The sequence below is a fragment of the Cottoperca gobio genome, chromosome 14, assembly GCF_900634415.1.
Source record: "Cottoperca gobio chromosome 14, fCotGob3.1, whole genome shotgun sequence".
Classification (NCBI taxonomy): domain Eukaryota; kingdom Metazoa; phylum Chordata; class Actinopteri; order Perciformes; family Bovichtidae; genus Cottoperca; species Cottoperca gobio.
Window position 1 is genome coordinate 15,833,253 of NC_041368.1, and position 21,500 is coordinate 15,854,752.

Below are 21,500 nucleotides of genomic sequence, written 5' to 3' on the forward strand. Positions count from 1 at the left end.
AATATCTCAAATGAAATTCACTAATCTCACAGTCAGTCAGTAATTTGGTGGCATTGGACCAACTCCACAACATTTCACTTGACAACAACACCAGTTCAAAGTGTAATGCTCTTATTTCCAGTTTAGGGAGCCATTTAGATACCAATAATGTGACTTCTTCTTGTAGAATGAAAACATAAGATGTTCAGATGTTTATTAATTATACAGAGTCACCTGGATATTAATTACAACAATGTGGATGAAATGATAATGGACAGCTAATACACATCCAAAACAATCAGAGATTATTTTAATATCAAGGGATATCATGTTCTGAGAAGTGTTCAGGGCACAAGTGTGAAACCTAGTGGACACACATAGGACTGCTAGTCACGTCATTTAAAAATATTTTAGTACACTGTTGCTATCATTTTTTGTCATCAGTAGAAGAAGGCCTTAACATACTGTGCTTTTCCATTCATCTAACAGTTACATTTTATTTACTGCAGGGTTTATACATTTATCTGACGCAAAGGAGGAGAGTTATACGCATTTGCCATCAAAGGTACAGCCTGAAGAGTTCATTCATGGATCCCATTCAACAAACGCAATGTCATTAGATGAGGCTCTCTTCAATGTCCAACCTCCACAGACAACAGCAGAACAACATCTTCTTCCAAAAGGAGACGGCTCCACCTGTCTGCTACTTGGATATAGTTTGGTCAAAGTAAGCTAACCTACTTGTTAACACCAGCAATTTTCCAGGATTTCATTTGCAATGCTTTTCATATTCACGGTCATTTTCAGGAGTCTGACTGACTATACAAATGTTCTATTGTAAATGTCCCTTTGGTCCATAGTTTAATGTTGTTGTCTGCAGTTCTTAAGCTTTTTTTTCCAGATCTTCCACTTGAATCTTTTCCTTTCCTTTCAATTCAGTCCTCAGGTCTGCAATTTCTTTTTTACTAGAGAAAAAAGACATACAGTAATAGAGATGAACAATACAACCAACACATTAGTGGTTATTTTTTATTCAACAACTGGGTCTGTTTTGGTGTTCACCTGAGGGGAATGGAAATGATTCCACATGTCAGGTTGAGCTGCTGAAGGATTGTGGGAAGGCTTGGTGTGGAAAACTGGAGAGCAGCACAGATGAGATTACGTTTCACACAACCATGTGGGCAGGGGGCACTATCTTGCTTGCATGCATGTGTTCATGTACTTACAAAACTGTACAAACCTTTGGAGGTGAAATACAGGCACCAGGTGTGTTACTGTAGATATGGTTGATGACTTTCTGAAGGATCACAGCCTGCTGGGTCAGGCTGTTCAGGTACTCTGAGCTTTCCTTCGTCCTGTCATGGTTCTCTCCAACCTTCATGTGTGCATCAGTCTCACAGTTAAAATGATGAGCATATGACATAAATATGACAACAGCAAGCATGGTATTCCAGCATTTTAAAGCACACCTGGGTCTTGTATATCGTATAAGCCTCTTTCTCGTGTTGCAGAGCCGATCGAAACTCTCCTTTACTCTCGAACACAGTGGCGAGCAGATGATGACTGCTCAGACGATAGACACGGCAGTGAGGGAATAAAAACATTTATATAAGGTCACAGAAACCTGTATAAAGCACATCTATCATTTTCTCCGATTTTATTTAATTGTAATGTGTTAACACACAACTGCAATCTGTGTTTGTTCTCTGTCTGTCTGCTTCTGAATATAAGAATGTAAGAAAACAGAGAAACATGACGACTAACTGTGTTACCTTTGAGCGTGCTTCAGGGACGAGGCACCGTGGTATTTTGAGGTTGAACATAAGGCATTCTGTAGGAACTTCAAGGAAAGCTCATACTCCATCAGTCCATGAAGTACTAGACCCAGCATACTCTAATGTAGCAAAGCACAGCAGGGACATTAACAGACATTAACAGAAGCGTTGCCTGAATGTTCACACGTGAGGACTGGTTGCTGAAATACCAACAGCTCTCTTCTACAAGTAGTTGAAGAGATTAAAAATGATTTCATTGTTTGTCTTTTCTTCTTTTTGGTCAGTAATTATACAATTATATTTTTTAATGATTTGATTTACATTGTTTTTGTACCTTTTCATTAGCAATTGATTACAGTTTACCTCTGGGAGAGTTTGCAGTAAAAGGATATCTATAAGGATTTGAGTAGCTGTTAACAGTGTATCTTGTATTATTATGACTTTCTTATCTAACCAAATCCTCAAATAACCATAAAGCACTGACTTAATAATTGGGGCAAACTAAATGTATTGTCAAATAGATAATAGATAACATCTAAATAGATCTTTGTGAGCAACACTTTGCAGGTGAGGTCTCACTTACATCCAGCAGGGTGACTTGTGGATGGTCTTCTCCACTCACAAGCAGGGTGAGGTACCGAGCGCGATACAGCAGCCGTAGGGAGATCGGGAGCTGGCCTCCGGCAAAGCAGTACAGGGCCAGGTCATTCTGAACCACAGATAAGACAATACTACCATGTGAAGTCACAAGTGAAATATTACATTAATAAAGTAAGACGTTTGTAAAGAAACTCCATATTTGTGTTTATGAAAAGGTAACTCACATAGTCTTGGATGGTCTGTGGATGGTCTATACCTTGTATTCTCTCACTACTCAAAACAACCTTTTCCTGGTGGCTGAGGGCCTGTGAGAAGACGTTGAGCAATGAGGTAAACATTACTTTCTGAAAGGCTTGAAAACTCACAAATTGTTGTGGGGGATGATTCAGAAATCTGGAACTTCTGAATCAGGTTAAAGGTCGTGGTATAAATGAATTGTAATGCATATTTACATCTGCGTATTCTCCCAGGATGTAGCAGATCCGTCCCAGGAGACGCAGGCACATGCTCACGTCCTCATGCAGGACCCCACATACGCTGCTGAACAGAGTCAGGGCCTGGCTAATCAATTCATAGCCATCTTTGAGAAGCCCTAAAATCAAACATAAAAACACTACTGATGAGCCTTGATTGTGCAAAACAGTTATAACATTTGCTCTTCACATGAAGTTCACTGAATCCAGATTGTTGTCAGTGTCTGAGGAAGTTACTTCCTAGTTTTTCTTAATTCCTGAACAAGGACTTATTGTCCTAAATATGACTTGAAAATGCAAAAGTAACCCACCAAATAATTCAGTGTTCTAAAGACTTACACTACTTAAATGTAAAATATATTGTTTATGTGTTTGTATTTGTGTGTCCGTGTCTCTCACCCTGCTGTACTGCCACCTGTGCGTGTTGCACAAGCTGTGTGGCATCCGTTGCTGTGGGTTTGAGATGTTTGACCACAGGGAACATGTTGACGACATCTTCCTCACCAAACACTGGCCTGTGTCGAGACTCAAACACATACTCCCTTAGCTGCACCTAAATACAGAGAAAAAGGGAACAGATACTTTTAAAGCCACACTAAAAATATTTGAATTTCGGCTGCCCCAAGTCAATGCTTGAGATCATTTTAATTTTTAAGGGCTTGTGAGGCCAAAAATGACCATAATCTCATTTTAGCTTCTGGAACGGGTGAAAATGGCAAAAAGCAGTTTTTGCAGCAGATTCATAGAACATTTTTTATGTCAGTCTCTCGTCTTTATTGCTTAACTTTGATCTTTTGCTGAACTTAACCAGATAAAATGAGATGTCAGACTTTACGATCCAGTAATGTTTATTGACTAAACAATTACAGACCCATCTCCAAATTGTCTGTCTTAAATAAAGTGCTGGAATCATTGGTAAGTCAACAACTAAAGTACTTTTTAACGACGAATAATATTTTATCTGACCTTCAATCTGGTTTTACGAAAAAACGACCGCCTTAAAAGTAATAAATCATTTTATACATTTCTTAGACAATAGAGAACATTGTGCAGCACTTTTTATTGATTTATCCAAGGCTTTTGATACAGTGGATCATGCCTTATTGTCACAAAGACTCTACAGTATAGGTCTCTCAGATCAAGCTGTCTGTTGGGTTGAAAACTATTTATCAGGCAGATCACAGTGTGTGCGGGCAGAAGGTATAACTTCTAGTTCTCTTAATGTATCCAAGGGTGTACCACAGGGATCGGTTGTAGGACCATTGTTATTTATCATTTATATAAATAATCTTAATCACAATGTTTTAAATGCAAATTTCCATTTTTATGCTGATGACACAGTAATTTACTGCTCTGCGTCCTCCCCAAATCAGGCTCTTTGTCAGCTCCAGACTGCTTTTAACATTGTACAATGTAATTTGTGTGATTTGAAACTTGTTTTAAATGCTGGAAAGACGAAGCTCATGATGATCTCGAAAGCAAAAACCACTTGAACCTCCCTCCTATCACCACTTCACATGGTTCTGAGATTGAATCTGTGTCTCAGTTCAAATATCTTGACATTATCATTGACGATTCTCTTTCTTTTAAACCTCACATTTTAGAACCTTTGAAAAAATTAAGAATAAAATTAGGTTTTTATTTTAGAAACAAGTCCTGTTTTTCTTTCGAGGCCAGAAAGAGATTAGTCTCTGCAACGTTTCTGTCTGTGCTGGACTATGGAGATGTTGTTTATATGAATGCATCGTCTCAGTGCCTCAGCTCTCTGGATAACGTCGACCACGGGGCACTGAGATTCATAACAAACCTCAAAACCCTGACGCACCACTGCACCTTATATGCTCATGTTGGATAGTCTTCCCTGACCACCCGTAGACTGAAACACTGGCACATCCTTATTTATAAAGCTATTCTGGGTGCTCTTCATCCATACATAAGGATCTACATTAGTCGGAAATGCAGTGGACCGTATCGGCTTCGCTCCGAGGACTTGTTTCTTCTAACGGTTTTAATTAATGTTGTGATTGTGACTGTTTTTTGTCTGTAACTGTGTTGCTGCCTATCTTGGCCAGGACACTCTTGAAAAATAGATTTTTAATCTCAATGAGGCCATATCCTGGTTAAATAAAGGTTATAAATAAATAAATTGAGATACCAGATAAATGACAAGGTGAATATGAAGTTGTAAACGCATAATAAAGAATGCAGCCTATATTAATAGGCACCAGTATAAGTAAACAATTACACAGGCCATAGTGACCTATATCTATGTACATTACACTCTTTACATTACTCTACGTGTAAAAGATAGGCATTTGACTCTCCATGTTACAAAAGTTGAGTTTTCAGCTAAGATTATTGCCCAGTGCAGCTTTAAAATAGATTCAGTTCATTTTAATTCATCGGTAAATGTATTGTGAAGAAAAGCATGGTGGATGTCTGACCTGGATGCCCGTCTTGATGGCAATCTCTCTCAGGAGGGAGATCCTCTGAAGACTGTGCTTTTCTATTACGTCATCTAAGCTTTCACTGGACACAGAGAGGAGGACAGTGTAAAATCCATATCCAGCCACAGACACAGACACAGCACATGCACAAACACACACACCTGTCTATCGTGTAGTGGTAATAATCTCCAGCCTCAGTCCTGATCCGGCCCCACAGCTCACTGGGGGTCAGCCTAGCCCACACGCTGTCTTTCAACAAGGCGACTCGACTCCCGTGGCTCCGTCTCCGTCGGCTTCTGCGTCGAGAGAGCAGCTCATCTGAGCAGGAGTCAGGGACACAGGAGGAGGAGCTCAGGAGGCAGTTTAGGAAGTGACTGACAGCAGCGGAGAAAGCTGCAGGTTCCACATCCTGTGAGAAAAATAATGTTGGTATTAGAAAACTGGATTTTAAAATGTAATATGTCACTGTAGAATGAGCACTTTACCTGTAGATAGTTCCTGAAGATGTGTTTTGCACTTCTGATGATGACTTCACTGATAGATATTCTCTGTGAGGGAACGTTGAATCAGTTGATCTCAACTAAGTCAGGATTGACATGACAGTTATATGGTCCATAGGGTTGACTTTTGGTTAGTTCATGGCATTTCTTTGCTTAATTTCCTCGTCTTTCAAAAATGTCTAGCGGTGCATACCTCAAGGGTCAAAGGACAAGAAAACAATTGTGAAATTGGCAGTTATTGTATATAATATAATAATATCTACAGCAGAGGTTTTCAAAGGGGCTCTAAACTGTTTCAGGGGAGGCTGAGTGAAGAAATATCACATTAAGTTATTACATTAGTCGTCGTACATTAGTTTTTATGTATTTGGTGTAGTCTGAAGTTATGTCAGACTACAATATTTAAGCAATCTTGGCTCATTTGTTGAGTGTCTATGGGTAATTGAGCAAGGGGGGCGTCTTTTTTCCAAGCTTTGTCTGAGTGGAGGCCCAAAGTGTCAGACTTTGAAAAGACCTGATCAATAAAGTAATTCTGATTTCTGATTACAGTAGTCTAATATCCTCATCTTCTGATTGGAACAAAATGTACAGAACTGCCGATCATGTCATGCCACATTTATAAATATCTATAAGGAGTCGAGTGATGTAGTGGAAATCTTGTCAATGTAAAAGTCAAGAGCAAGAAGTTGCTGACTTTACATACAAGTGGCATGGTTAGTATTTGCAGTAGCAAGTACTTGTATGTGGCTGAGTCTCCCTCTCTCCTCCCCCCTGTCCAGCTCCCTCAGCAAGGTGCCCAGATATCGCACGTTCACACCCCGCTGGTGTAGCACTGAGGTCAGGGTCGCTCCATCCATCGGCACTGCTGTGTGGTCGAGACAGTCCCTCAGCTAACACACACACACACACGCGCACACACACACACACACACACACACACACACACACACACACACACACACACACACACACACACACACACACACACAGCAGTAGAATTAAGGATATTATCTTATACTTCATGCACATGATAGATTATTATTATTATAGAATATTATTGCTCCACACCGGACTCACCACTGCTGGAATCTGATTGGACAGTAGAAAAGCAGTCGCGTCCCATAACAGCCGTCTCTGCCTCTGAACCTCTTCAACACACTCAGAGGGGAAACGAACGCCTACAGCAAAGACACACAAAAAACTTTGTATACATGACCGTGTGTGTGTGTGTGTGTGTGTGTGTGTGTGTGTGTGTGTGTGTGTGTGTGTGCGCGCACAAGTGTGTTCAATACCTGGCGAGCAAACATCAGGGTTGAAACGGATGTCAAAGCAGGAGTCGCTCACTGATCCAACAGCCTCACAAGCTTTCATAATCACATTCCTTCTCTGAAGTTCTACAAAAGTTGAATATGAACGCATTATTAATCGACACACAATCAAACAAGCCTCACCACTTTCCCTGGCCTCAATCAGTTATAGTAAACATTCTTCTAAATTAGGATTATATAATCTTGATTCTAAATTTGTGAAAACAATTCACCATAAGGTCCATTTCGTAGCTGTTCTGGTGCTTTTTACCATATCACATGATGTTCATTAGCACAAAGGATTCATATGTTTGTGGAGTTTTCTTCTCGTCCATGTTGGTTTAAAAGATGAGGTTTAAAGTTGCATTAACTAAACGGATCAGTGTGGTGAAATTGTTTCCCCAATTTTTTCCAACGTCAAGAATGATAAGTGATGGAAGAAGTATGAAAACCACACTATGAGAACACTCAAAAGTAATGCATTAAAAATCTTACTTAAGTACAATAATAACTTAAGTATGAACATTTATTATGCAGCATCGTTGGATAGTTTAATCTACAACAAAGCATCCCATTTTAGGGAATCATCGAATGTAAAATCTTATTTTACAAAGTAAATATTAACTATAGCTATCAGGTAAATGTAGTGGGGTAAAAATATAAAATAGCAGTATATGAATACACTCAAGTAAAACACAAGTATCCTAATAAGCGCCATACTATGCAAACCTCTGTTTTTAAGACAATATGGATGAGAGAAAAACTGAATACTTCAACTTTTCTAATTCCATGACAACTGAGCAAACTCTTTCTGTGATGAAGATCATGCATTGTGATTGAAAGTTCCAGAGAAACTGGAAAGTGGACCTTTCCAACTTTCCAATGTCAAGAATTAACTTATTACTGTTCTTCCTTTGTTTGGCTAATTGTGTACCTTCTCACCTGATTTGTCTTTGCATTAGCACAATGTATCCTGTTTTATCAATAGGTTCTTATCATTGCACTTTATTTAGCTGCTCTTATTTACCCATGTCAGCAGCGGCTGTGGCTGAATCTCCTGTTCTCGGCTCACAGACCGATTCTTCACTCTGCTCCGTGGCTTTATTTTGTTCTTCCTGCTGGATGAGGCCCTGGGACACCATCTTGACATAAAGTTCATACCTGCAAAACACAAGAGGGATAAGATACTGTATTTCCAAAGCTCAGTTCATCCTGCTGGTTTAATAGTTACATGGTGGCTGCATTCGTTTCCAATCCTCCGGTAAATGATTTCACATCTTCCTCACCTGTGCTGGACGAAGGCCTCTGTCAGCTCTGGTCTCAGGCTGGCCAGGCTGTGATGATGCTGCCGTGGGTAACCAAAGCTCTGACACTCATTGGGCACCTCCCCTCTCTCCTCTGTCTCTGAGAACTGGAAGTTAAGGTCGGGGGGGAAGGTTCGTAGAAGGTCCAAAAGATAGGGTCTTCCATCATTACCCAGGATGCCTTTGGTCTCGATGCCAGAGCAAAGCTCCACAGGGCTGTTGCTGTGGTCGAGCACCTGGTGTCGTTGGATTCTCAACGGTTTACTGGTTTTATCCAGAAGCTCCAGAAACCTGGAATAATGATGAGAAAATTAAAGGTTGCATGTTTGAATTTATACCTAATCATGCGCTCATGCCTAAAATATAAGAGCAGGGTGTTTTTTTTGCGGGTGTGTGAGTTACCTCGGGTGTGTAAAAACTGTTTTTCCATAGTCATTAGAGCCATAGACTACACTCTCCTGCTCCTGATTTTTCTCCAGTATCCCAGGTACGATGGTCTGAGCGATAACACGGATGCCACGATAATCCACCACAACTGTTCCAAGTGTGTGAAGCCCCTCTACGTCCACAGATGCGTATGCCTGTGGCAGAGCAATAGAAGTATTTTTTAGTTTTTATGGAAAAAAAACATGAAGGGATGAGATAACTTATATTTGAACGTGAACATTTAAGAAGAAAAGTAGTCCATGCAACTTGATGTTTGACTATTTTTCTCTTTAAAGTTCACATAATCCTACCCTTACAGAACTATTACATCTTTCCCTTCAGCAATTATTTTTCAAACAGGACAGATGAAACAGTAAATGCATCCCAAACACCTCACAACTCATGCAGGTATTGCTGTGAGGATCTACCTGTGCTCCTCTCAGGTCGCAGACGGCAGCAGCATGAGCAGCAGTGTTGCCCCCTAGTGGGAGGTAGTGCTCCGATATGTCGAACCCCAGGCTGAAGAACAGGTTGTTCCAGATGAACATCTGCATGTGAGGTGCCTCCCCTGGGTTTAACGGCATGACATTACCGTCGATAACAGCGAGAGCACCTCGTGTTGCAGCTGCAACAAAGTCACTGTTGGTCTGGATGGGGGGGGGGATTACAATCTTGATTAACACAGTTTCTCTTCCTGTGATTTAAATAAAGAGCAACACAATCTAATAGGAATATTAATAATTTAGAGAAAAGATTTAACAGCTATTTCATTCAAAAGCTAAACAGCACAGAGGAAGTATAGGAGCACAAGACAACTGCTAACTACTAACAGCCGAGGAGGAAGCCATTAGTGTTATCACATATTTGTCGCCGTCTCAAGCCCGAGCCTTCTGTGTAGTGATGCGGTTTTTAGGTGTAGTCAGGTTGAAAGAAAATAGTTCCTATATGAAACTTCTGACATCAAGGTCTGTGGATTATCTTGAGTAACCGGGTCATGATTTCGGGAAAGAGACATTGCTGTTGAGCTTTTCAAATGTATTGCTTTGAGCACCACAAGCCGAGTGCCATTTAGTTCCATTATGTTCAAGAATAGGCAGACGTCTATACGGCCGATATCTTCAACCCTCTGCAACTCTCATCAAAACAATCAAGATTGATAAATAGCACTACTGGTAAGAGGATTTTGGGGTGAACTGTTCCTCTAAGAAATCTGTAGGTCTCACCTTGAATATGCTCCTCTCTCTGTGCAGGCGCTCTTGAAGGGAGTTCCTGGTGAGTTCCCTGCATCTTTGCAGCTCCTCATTCCAGTCCCGACTCTGGGGTGATAACACACAACCTACATATCAGCATCACTATCGGTTAGCCTCAGAGTTTTTGTGTCTATGTGTATACATGCATCTGCCATAAATTCTGTACTTTACAACAATGTTATATTTCTCTGCATTTCCAAATGTAGACTGTTTTCCCTATTTTTATGTCTGCAACCTGCCCAGCTGTGTGCTCGTCCTGGCCCATGCGACTGGTGTGTGTCTCTTCTGCTCTGACACAGTCGAGGGTGTGATCTCTACAACGAGGCGATCCAGGTGAACACTTGGAAAGGTGCTGCGAGCCGCTCATAAGGGTGTTGCTGGACTCTGGGTGACAAAGTGACAGAAAACATTTTTCTCTTAGTAAGATAATTACCAAGGTATTACAAAGCCTAATACAAACGCAAGACATCTGGATGACTAACATTACTGTATTTCCATCCACATACTTGATTGAACAGTGATGCTTGTTCTTGTATTAGCATGAGGTTTCCATCTTGATTACAGACACTTTGCTCACCTCTTCTTCTGCAGAGCACTGAAGGTTTTCCTGAAAGCAAGGCTGACTTGACTCAGCAGCTCGACTAGAGAGTGGCAAAGGATTTTGGGAACTGCAGGTTTAGGGTTGAAGTCGAAGGCAGTTGACCTGAAGCAGTCAGAGCACAAGTTGAATCCTGGTAAGTTCATACTGTCTTCATTATACATAATTACCTCCGCTGAACCTAAGGGTTTAGTTTGCAGTGTGTGTGTTTGTTTGTCAGTAGGATTACGCAAAAACAACTTGCACGATTTTCATGAAACTTGGGGAAAGGGTGTAACATGGGCTAAGAAAGAACCCATTACATTTTGGAGCGGATTCGAGTCACGGAACCGATACATTCAATATTCCTTTTGTGAAATAGCGGATGTCTGAGCTCTAACCGTGCCCTTTTAGTTGTTGTTGGTTTACTGCTCTCTGGGGTCGTTGTTGCTTTAATAAATACTGCTCGGTTGTGAACTTGGAAGAAATACAGTATGAGAGTGAGACTGAGAGTCTGCAGCCATGCTAGCGGCTCTGTGAGGACGTATGCACAGTCGTGCTTTGAGCTAAACATCCTCACAAACCCAAAGTACAGCTGAGGCTGAGGGGAATGGACACTAGCTCTGCAGGTATTTGGTGTAGTAAATATGCCTTTTTGTATAACTTTCAACATTGACCTAATGATGGCACAACATGAAAAGTTAAAGACAATTCATCCTGTGAGGGGCATGAATGTCTGTACCAAATTCATGGCTATTCATCCAGTAGTGGTCATGATTAAATACCTCATCTGGTAACCATGACTTTCTGTACAAAATTTTGCCGCCAAATCCATTGAAGAAGATATTTAAGTTTAAACTTAAATTTAAAATAGTTGCCACCCCTCGAGCCGCGCTGCTAGCATGGCTAAAACTCCTCATTTTACATAACCTAGCAAACTTGCAAATGGCAGAACCGTTTAAGACTCACTGGTTGAGGTAGAAACCGCGTGTAGAGGACGTAATGTTGAGTTCTCTGTCTTCCATAGTCAAGACATTGAGGTACATCAAATCCCCATGCATCTTCCTGTTTCCTGGAGGAGGGTTCCAGCTGCTCATGGTCAGAACCCGCAGGCACTGTAATGGCTGTAATGATACTTTCATAAAGTCCCACTGTTGCTTCACTATAACTAAAAACATGTTTCATATGAACAATTACACAATCTGATCTCTCACCTTCCAGTCATCTCTGAGTGGCAGCAGAGGAGTAAGTGGTCGGTCCTTACATCCAGGGAGGATGTATTCTGGAGGGCTGCAGTCAACCAACCCTTTTTCAGAAGCTCGCCTGTTCCCCACACTGTCACTGTCTGAAGGGATTGTTACGGACGTGAAGCGGGTTGAATGAGTAGAGACAGAAATGCTCAGACCAAACCCGAAGAGAAGATGTAATGGCAATATTACCTGTGGTGCAAAGGGTGAGGTAAGAGAGTGAGCTGCAGTTCACTCCGTTGTATGCATCTGCGGGATCAAGGCTCCCCAGAAGATCACGAACATGTCTGAGATGAAGACGAGCATCACGTACTGTGTAAGAATCTGCAACAAGATCAGAAAAGATGCTTATAAAATGTTTGATTCAGATCTGAGTCCCAGATGAATACATTTCTTTTTTGTTAATGTTGTGTTGCAGTTCACAAAAGAAGATGACATAAAGATCTGTGCATATATAAACAATACAATACAAAACAGTGCATTACAAAGTGACAGTAAATACTAACAATGTTGCATTTTGAAGTGAAAAAGACACTTTGTAATGATAAAAATACAATTTATAAAGAAGAAAGAAAAGGATGAGGCAGTTACCCTCCACCACCTTGATCAGCGCTCCGCCCCGGATGCCCTGGATGGAGCGTAGCTCTGATTGGCCGCTGAGCGCGGTACCTCCCAGCTGGAGGGAGAAGCTTGTGCGGTGGCAGGTGACCTCGTGCTCCATCAGCACCTGATGCAGCTCCGTCACTATCATCTGGCCTGACACCTGAGGGTGGAGGAGAATTTGAGTGATTCAGAAAGATGTGAAGATTTAGGGAAGTAAAGTAAGAAAGTAATGAGAGAGGTGCACAGAACCTGAAGCTCAAAGCTTTCTGTTCCAGGGGGTTGAATTCGGACAGTAAAGTCTGTGTCTTGGAGATCAACTACGTCACTGATGCTGAGTGTCCTTTTATCAGCATCAGACTGCTGTGGACCATCATCCTCAGGGCTTTCTTCAGTTTGACTGGGAGGCACTGTTGACAACAGAAGAGACAAAATAAAAGTGTGAGGATGAAAACTCATTTTCCAAACTTGTCTTTCCATTTGTGCTTTTCCATTTGATATTTAACATTTAACATTTGGCATTTCACAACTTCAATATCCTATTTTTATTTTATATATATATCCTGAATACTAAAATATCATAATAGTAAATAAGAGTTTCGCTATTTCCGCTTTTAATTTGAATTCTGACTAAAATGATCCGCATAGCGTGATTATCCACCGTACAAGCTGCAAGTAGAAGTCTTAATAATATGTTTAAATATCACAGTACAGAGACAAGAACCCTCTACGGAGAAAATACAAGAAAAGATCAACACAGTGAAATAAAATCACGCACCTTTGATATGTGGTGCTGCCAGAAACAGCCGGTCAACTAAAAACAAGGGTTGCTTCCTCGCAGCCTCTTCCTCCTCCACATGTGGCAGAGCTGTCTTGTTGTCGTCCTCTTCACTCTTTGCTGGGTCCAGGCGTTGAATATGATCAGCATTTAAATCTAACTCATGTGTGTGGTTTGTTTTTGTCTGGATAATGTCACAGCCCGTTTTATTTACATTCTGATCAGACACCACAGAGGCCTGTCCCGTCTGTTCATCATCCTGATCGCTCTTTTGTGTCAGCTCTACACGACTCTCAGCAGGGTCAAAGTTCTCTGTAATTTCAGTCCTTTTGCCATTTTTAGTTGGATGAACATCCTCCTGTGACTCAATCCTCTCATCCATATAGTTGTTGTGTTCTGTCAGTATCACTGACATGCACTCTGATTCAATGTCTTGATCTTTGTTCTCAACATTCTCCTGTGTCGGCTCTGTCCAGGCAACGTTTGTAATTTCCTGAGCAGCAACAGTATCCTGTTGCAACTTAAAGACATTCTCTTCATCAGTGTTTAGCTCCTCTATTAGCTTTGTATCTGTTTCAAACTTATGTTTTGTTAAAGTGGTGGACAGTTCCTCATGGATGTGAGTCTCTTCCTGTTCTCCTTCCTTGTCTACATCGCAGAAGGTCAGATTGTGTTTCTCTTTCCCTGGCACCTCAACAAAAACTTCCATGTCAGCACAGGTGCCAATGTCCATCCTTTGCTCTTGTGTCTCTGACACCATTGTAGTGAACATTTCAGAAGGTTTCTCTCGTGGTGTTTGTGCCTCCACGAGCACATCACTCAGTATTTCATGTTCTTCCATGACCATCTCCTTTATTACTTCTCTCTCCACAGTGTCATTATTGCACTCAAGGATTTCTGTTTGTGCCTGAACTTCCTCCTGAGACTCTGTCTGAGTCTGCACCCCCATACCGATATGTGTCTCCACTTCGGTCTGAGTCTCAACCTCAGAAAACCCCCTGTTTCTCCACCTGTTGAAAAACTCTTGTCCTTCATATCCTGGCTCATCCGTCCTCACTCCTTCTTCCTCCTCAGACACCAACAGACAAACCATTGGCTCCACCAGAGTCATGTCCCCTCCCAGGTTGCTGCTTAGGATGATGTCAGGAAACAGGAAGTGCTCTGGTTCGAGGGCTGGGTTTGTCACGCCGGTGGAGACGGTTAACAGATCGTCCTCGAAGTCATCCGGCAGGCTCAGCGATTCACATTCACTGTCTTCGCTGGAAAGCAGAGGGGATCTTTCCGCATCACCCTGGGCCAGTGTATCCTGACATTTGAAGTAGTTTGACAGTGTGTGACAGCACTGGACTATGTTTCCCATGATGCCTTTGTGCACCAAACAGCAATACAACTGTGCAGGTGGCCTAAGGGAGAAAAGATGACAGTGTTTATACGGGTTCAGTGACAATTAGATATTAAGGAAAACTTAAAGTAATACTTCACCCTGAAAATGATCATTTGTATATGAATTATTGACTTGGTTCTATTTATTAATCCACGATGAACGAAGAATAAAGATACATTTTGATGAATGAAATTAAACGGGTTCCATGTTTAACAACAGCAAAACTACTCAACACATGCATTTTTGCAAAAGAACATTTGGACAAGTAGTGCACCTGCGCGAGCGTAAGACTGTTGATGCGGTTGTGTTTTAAATAGTAAGGATTTAGAGGAAATGCATTTGTTTGGGATTGTACTGCAGGAGTTGTTTGAAAGTTTGTAAACAGATTTTTTGATAAAGTTCTGCTGTTTTAACGCAGACCCCATTTACTTCAATTCATCAAGACCTTTCTCCATTTTTTGATTCTTTCTTCACAACTGGATGAGTAATTGATAGACAAATAATCCTTTTGTGGGTGAAGTATTCCTTTAAAGGTTGATTACAAATGTATATTTGAAGCTTCAGCAGGCGGTTCTATTTGTTATCATTTAAGTTTTGCCAAATTATTTGCAAAGAAATTCTGCTTTTCTGCCTGGTGTACATCTATTTGTTAATCTTAAATGCATGTGTAGTTTGAAATGTTGCTAAGTATAAACTGTAAAAGGCTTTGCTACTGTTAACGTGTGTGTGTGTGTGTGTGTGTGTCTGTTTGTGTGGCATATGTGAATGCCAGCAGTTAGACAACAGCTGATGAAAGAAGATTAGGAAGTGTTGTTCCTGCAGCGGTGTCACCTTACAGAGGAACGGACTGTAAATCCTCGGAGACTAAATCCCATCAGATGAACTCTGGGATTATGTTGGATATCTGGAACACAGATCAGAAAACGCTGAGCACAATATTAGTAAAAAACGCCTTAAAGTTACTGTTGTTTGGCTACATAAAGGAAAATTCAAACAGCGGGATATTAGATTTTAATGCCTTGAATCCTCAGCTTTTTCATGAAACTAACACACCTTCTTGAAGCTCATGAGAACACAAAGATGCAGCAGAAAACATGTGCATGAATCTCAAACAACAGAAGAATAAAACAGCATCAATGTGACATTAGAGTAATGAATGTGTGGGCCCTACCTGCCAGTGCAGAGAGAGGGAGAGACTGCCATTCTGTGTCATCTTCTCCAGACTCCTCTGCTGTTCATCCTGCTGAAATCAGAGAGCTGAGTCTCCCAGTCCTCTACAACAGGAGGCTCCCCTGTCTTTGCTGCGAAACCCCGTTACACAATCACTGTGTATCAATGCATGTGTGTGTGTGTGTGTGTGTGTGTGTGTCTGCCCTTCATGGGTGGAGAGGAGCTCGGAGAGAGCATGTAGGCCCTCCTTTCACACATGCACATCCACACACACAGTACCCATCCAAATCCAGAAGAGGGCAGCCTCTCTGCCGTTCATGATGTAACTTCCTGTATTCAGACCAGTGCATGCACTCTCTATCAACCTTGAATGTGGGCAAGTGCAGGAGGGGTATCTGGTGCCTCGTTCTTTAAAAAAATAGCCTTTTAAAAAACAAGGCATGACAGAGCAAACCTCTCCCCAAACACAAAGTCCTGGAAACAAACAAGCCTCCAGTATTTTGTCTTTGTTATTTATTTCCACACTCTGAGCTCTCTGAATGCAGCTCTCCGGTTGCCATGGCAGCGCTGCAGCAGAGACATTAACATTCTGAGCACAGTCTCCGTGACAACTGTGGGAACATTCTAGAATGGGATGTTTGCTAGGAGACAAGTTCCACCGGCTGCTGCATGTGAGGGAGTTTGTTATTGGTGCTTAAATGAACAATGGTCATTGAAAGACTCAATATATCCTCTTGATCATCAGTAAATTAATCAATCAAAAGTGTAACTGAAAAGGTATTTCAATTGTATTTGTTTTCCTCAATTCATCAGTTTATATCTTCCTGTTCATTTACCAACTCACATACCAGTTTAATTTAGTTGTATTGCACTAGCAAGGACCACCCCACTACAATGTGCCATTTAAAGGAGCAGTGTGTAGGATTTAGTGGCATCTAGCAGTGAGGTTGCAAATTACAACCAACTGAATGCCCCTCTGCTCACCCTTCCTGTCCGAATGTGTCGTAGTAATATGATGGCATTCAGGTCATGTAAAAACCCAAAAAGCTCTCTCTACAGCCAGAGTTTAATTTGTCCATCCTGGGCTATTGTGGAAACATGGTTGTGCAACATGGCGGACATGATGAAGGGCTCATTTTAAGCTAATGAAAATACGACAATTCTTAGTTTCAGGTGATTATACACTAATGCAAACAGGGTTATGCATATTATATTCCATTTGTGCGAATAACAATTTTCCTAAATCCTAGACAGTGGTTCTTTAAATGTTCAGCTTAGGCCACCATATTTGATCCTTTTAGTGGCCCATGTTAATAATAATAACTAGAGACCATCTTGCGATGGGATCACGTAAGCCACGACCCCAAATAGGGCCAGGGGCTCTAACCCAGCCTTCTTTTTGATCTCAACTACACATCTGTAAGGTTTTGCTACTGTATCTTGCATAGTTGTGTTGCTATGGCATATAAGATATGTCCCCAAACATATAAAAACCTGTTAAAGTACTCAAAACCTATTCTGTAGTTGTTCTCGCTACAGTAGGTAATTACCAGCCCCTTGCTGTTGTGGCTAGTAATTACAGCTTTCTTTGGCTTTGTGTGTGTGTGCATTCACCGCCACACACGTCTGCAACATTCATATACAATACATCTGTATCGTAGAAAAGATGCAGATTGCAGATGAAGGACAGTCAGCCTGTGAATCATCACAATCTTTCTGCACACTTCCTCAAGAGTCTCATTTATTTCCTTCTTTGGCACCTTCAGCAATGCACACAGACCTGGCCATATTTTAATCCCAGTCAAGGTTTGGTTGCACTGCCACCCAGTGTAGGACTGGACATAAATGTTTACAAGCAGCACAGCACATTGATCCAGATACAGAAGTGGGTAGTATTTAATACAGGTGAATGTTTGTATTATCTACAATTGAGGGCAGATTATTCTCTTTATTACTAGATTAAATTGTATGGTCTATAAAACTTAGTCAAAAGTCAAAAGTGACATTTTAAAATGTCTTGCTTTGTTTGACCAACAGTCCAAATCCCCCCCCCCCTCAAAAAAACAGAGGCAAATCCTCACATTGAAGAAGCTGGAAACAGAGTATGTCTGGTGTGTTTGTTTGAATAATGACGTTTCAACTCTTGTACAATGTGAGCAATAACTGTAAAATAAAATAAAAATACAATTGACACAAGAAGTAAAAATAATTGAGAGCACAGCCTCAGAGGCCATTTTGTTTTGTCATTGTAGGAAAAACACAGGTGCAAATTACAAATTAAATGAGGACTTTCCTTTATCTGTTTCAGTTTCAGAGTCCTGGTATTGTGCATGCTTGTTCACTGTCACACTGGGACACTTGGACAGAGCCACCGTTAACGCTATTAGTGCTTTAACTGCTATGATAAGCCAAAATATCTTCTGCGGAAAGAAACTACTAAAAACTTCTGAAACATTGACAGACAACAAGACACCAGAAATACTTCTCTGCCATTACTAGGCACATTGCATGAATTTAATAAAGTGCAAATCATACAAAATGTCCCAAAGCCTTCTAAAGTGACTTTACAAACCTGGAATGCGGCTAGTGCAGTGAAAAAGCAGGTTGCCACGTTGAACAGTACGGTAGAAGTGTTCACAGACTTTGAGGCAAGACTACTAATTACAAGCAAAAGCCGAGATCAACAGTGTTAAAACGAAAAGGCATCCATATGAAACAGTACCGCTACTACATTTTTTCTGACCCACTAATTTCTTCACATTTTCAAAGTACACGTTGTACCATCAATGTGACGAATTAGCTTAATACGCTAGTTAATGTGTAGGTTCGATCACACGCTCTTGTGCAACTAACTTCTAAATATCTAACTCACTTCCTGAAATCTACAGACAATCACAAGGTTAAATCTCTCTCGTCTTTAGCTTTTTCTAGAATAACCGCATCAGAGTCCTGCTGGAAGACAACTTTGTCTTTTTTATCTTCATCACAGAGCAGTTTCTCCCTCTCCTGCTCCCATGTCCACCCTCCTGTGCACCCTGCTGTCCTCTATATCCTCCCACTCATCCTCCATCCCCTCGCCATCCTGCGTTCTGATTGGTTGGTTCAAGCGAAGGAGGCGATATCTTAGCGGTACCAAGAAGACGGCGGGGTCGGGCATTGAGTGTGGCCTCTGCGGTGACGTCACTCTCTCCTGCGGGACGCAAGCTCTGACCCGCTCTTCCCTCACGGTGACACGCCTCTTGTGACTCTCTTCTGGTTGGCTGGGAGAGGCTGGAGGAGGTGGAGACAGAAGCCAGTCCGAGCCCTCCCCTTCATAATCTTCATCCTCCTCACCTTCATTATCATCCTCATCATCATCATCATCTTCTTCCTCCTTCCCTCTGGGGTCCTCCTCTCCCTCTGCACCAGACTCTGTGCTCTGCCTTTGCTGGAACAGTTTTAAGCGTGCCGTGTGGAGCTCGTGGCAGAGGGTCGTCGTGGTGACATTTTGGCGTTGCAGCTCACGACTCAGCAGCGTGATCTTGTGGCTGCGACGTTTCAGTTCCTCCAGGAAATGCCGCTCTTCTTCCCTGAGGCTCCTTCCCAGTGCTGATGCCCGTGCCCGGCCTGCCCGCAGCTCCCCACGCGCAGCAACCATCATGCACTGCTGGTTCTCCAGGAGACGCTCTGCAGCCTCACAGCGTGCTGCCAGCTCTGCTTCCTCCTCTGAGAAACATAAACACAGTATGGACTGAAGTATAAAAAGATGCAGAAAATACTGTATATTATTGTTTCCATTAGGATATCCTCATTTGGTCTGTTTTCTATCCTTTATATCTCTTTCATTTCATCTGCTTGATCAATATTTCTCTAATTACATTTCATACATTTTCCTGTTCAGTGTGCCGTCTCGTGTTGTATTTGGAAGCCGTACCAGTGGACCACTAGGCCATCACCACCCATAACTCCCTCATATCATTTCCCCCTCTTGTCAGCCGGAGTTGTTGTAATGTCTTACCTTCTGTGCTTCTGTTGGGAAACCTGGAGTCCAGCTCACAGCTTAGCTCTGTAGCCAAGTGGAGCAAAAGCACAACAGAAGACAGATAGAAAAAAGATAAGACAGGGTGACAGACAGAGGTTAAGTGACAAATAAAGAGCAGTAGGTCACCTGTACACTGACCATGACAGCGCCTCTTCAGGTGTGTGATCTCCAGCTGCAGACCTGCCAGCATGGTCAGGTGCTCCTGCTTCAGGAAGGCTATGCCTCTCTCCACACTGGCCACCTGCTGCTCCAGCTCCCCGGCATCCATGGCTGCACCCCACACAACCTGCACACAGATGCAGGTAGCTGAGGGATTTCCCAGTACAGCTTCAGTGCCCCAAATTATGCTCTGATATAGAGCAGAGCTTGGATATTACAGTGTCTATTCCATAGGCAAACACATAAAAACACTTTCATTTATGAAGCTAGAGTGATAAACCATCTGTTTGTCTGCTCAATATTATATCTTACTGAGTTTTTCTGCAACATTTAAGAGCTTTATTAGGTAAGTATCGTATAAGCTAATTTGCAAAATACCATACACTCTCATATTCAATCTCATGCGTTCTGCTTTCTGCACCGTTGCTCACTAGTGCTCAGTGTCTACCTGTAACTGTGCATCCATCACTCTGACCGTGGCCTACCGTGATACTGAAGCGGTATCCTTTTCAAAGCGTCTCTCATGGATCCTCGTATCGCCCTGCTATCTCCGTCCTTGCTGCAGCAGAGATGGAGAAAACAAAAGACCCGTGCAAATCGATCCGCGTGCAGAACGGGACTTTCTCTCTGTGCGCTCAAGTGAACTGTTTCACTGTTGCAGCAGGCCGACGTTTTTCTTACAGTGGAATAAATCCTGCTGCAGTCTGAGTCGAAATAACCTCCTCATAACCTTCTGAAAGTGCAGTGCGGTGCTGCTGCTGTATTCACAACAATGCAGCCCTGTATGAGGAGTGATCAGTGCCACGAAGCAGCAGCAGGAGGAGGAGGAGGAGGAGGAGGAGCTCCGTGGAAGTGACGCTACCAGCTGTTGCAAATAAGATTTCGTTTTTTATTCCTTAAGATGATAAAGAACAAAGGTGTCATCCCACCTCTGATTAACAATGTGTATTTAGATTTTTTTCTATCAATCTTTTGAAAAACTTATGTATCATATGACGCTATTTATTTATTAGAAGAATTATGATGCTTTTCTTTTGTAAAAGTAGTGACACATATGTCCAAATATGCTGTTGAAGTTATTGGATTTATATCCATTTTCTTTATTTATGTAGATATCTGTTTATGTGTGTATATGTATATATATATACATATTAAAATAAAAAATAAAATAAAAAAATATATAAAAGAATTACTAAAAATAGTAATAATATATACATATTATTTATTTTTAATTTCAACAATTTTCATGTGACAAATTTAATAAAAAGTTAATCACAAAAAAAGTACTAATTTTGAATTGTGGCCCCTTGCAGTGTTAACATTATTATACGTTATACATTATATATTAAGTACGAGCAGCATCTTAAGGTTATAGCCAGTTTTAGTTACTTATTATACTGTTTTGTATTTTAATCAATAATGATGTGCTTTATATTATTAAGTGATTATATGTTTTGTATGTAACTTGAAACTTTAGCTGTCAAATATATTTTGGAGTAGAAAT

The 21,500-nt window shown here is 41.4% G+C and overlaps 2 protein-coding genes across 3 annotated transcripts; both read right to left on the bottom strand.

Annotated features, from left to right (window-relative positions):
* Window positions 1-178: 178 nt before the first annotated feature.
* On the bottom strand, window positions 179-16,077 carry LOC115019269 (clustered mitochondria protein homolog). The gene is given in 31 exon segments (XM_029448748.1): window positions 179-944; window positions 1,042-1,115; window positions 1,220-1,354; window positions 1,449-1,542; window positions 1,752-1,873; window positions 2,338-2,463; window positions 2,579-2,659; window positions 2,807-2,946; window positions 3,227-3,380; window positions 5,272-5,356; window positions 5,436-5,683; window positions 5,760-5,822; window positions 6,512-6,664; window positions 6,851-6,951; window positions 7,066-7,167; window positions 8,108-8,241; window positions 8,367-8,675; window positions 8,787-8,965; window positions 9,239-9,457; window positions 10,034-10,126; window positions 10,296-10,376; window positions 10,378-10,444; window positions 10,638-10,763; window positions 11,607-11,761; window positions 11,852-11,982; window positions 12,077-12,208; window positions 12,476-12,647; window positions 12,737-12,894; window positions 13,263-14,665; window positions 15,478-15,550; window positions 15,818-16,077. Coding segments are annotated over 30 exon segments (5,163 nt in total). The 5' UTR covers window positions 15,522-15,550; window positions 15,818-16,077; the 3' UTR covers window positions 179-862.
* Window positions 16,078-17,589: 1,512 nt separating this feature from the next.
* Window positions 17,590-20,793, bottom strand: LOC115018470 (coiled-coil domain-containing protein 92-like). 2 transcript variants are annotated; one of them, XM_029447421.1, is made up of 4 exons: window positions 20,482-20,793; window positions 19,964-20,123; window positions 19,814-19,861; window positions 17,590-19,521 (listed from the first exon to the last, which is right to left on the bottom strand). In XM_029447421.1, the coding sequence occupies exons 2-4, from the start codon at window positions 20,103-20,105 to the stop codon at window positions 18,800-18,802; spliced, it is 912 nt and encodes a 303-aa protein (XP_029303281.1). In that variant the 5' UTR covers window positions 20,106-20,123; window positions 20,482-20,793; the 3' UTR covers window positions 17,590-18,799. The 2 variants fall into 2 exon arrangements, with proteins under 2 accessions (XP_029303281.1, XP_029303282.1); XM_029447422.1 differs by having other exon boundaries at window positions 17,591-19,521; window positions 19,976-20,123; window positions 20,482-20,791.
* Between the last annotated feature and the right edge of the window lie 707 nt (window positions 20,794-21,500).

What these genes read in the sequence shown, in the direction of transcription:
- LOC115018470 (XM_029447421.1), bottom strand. Translation starts at nt 20,105, where the DNA reads ATGGATGCCGGGGAGCTGGAGCAGCAGGTGGCCAGTGTGGAGAGAGGC. An exon ending in CTGTCATGGTCAGTGTACAG is followed by an intron (nt 19,862 to 19,963) that starts GTGACCTACTGC and finishes ACTTGGCTACAG; the next exon opens with AGCTAAGCTGTGAGCTGGAC. An exon ending in TCCCAACAGAAGCACAGAAG is followed by an intron (nt 19,522 to 19,813) that starts GTAAGACATTAC and finishes TATGTTTCTCAG; the next exon opens with AGGAGGAAGCAGAGCTGGCA.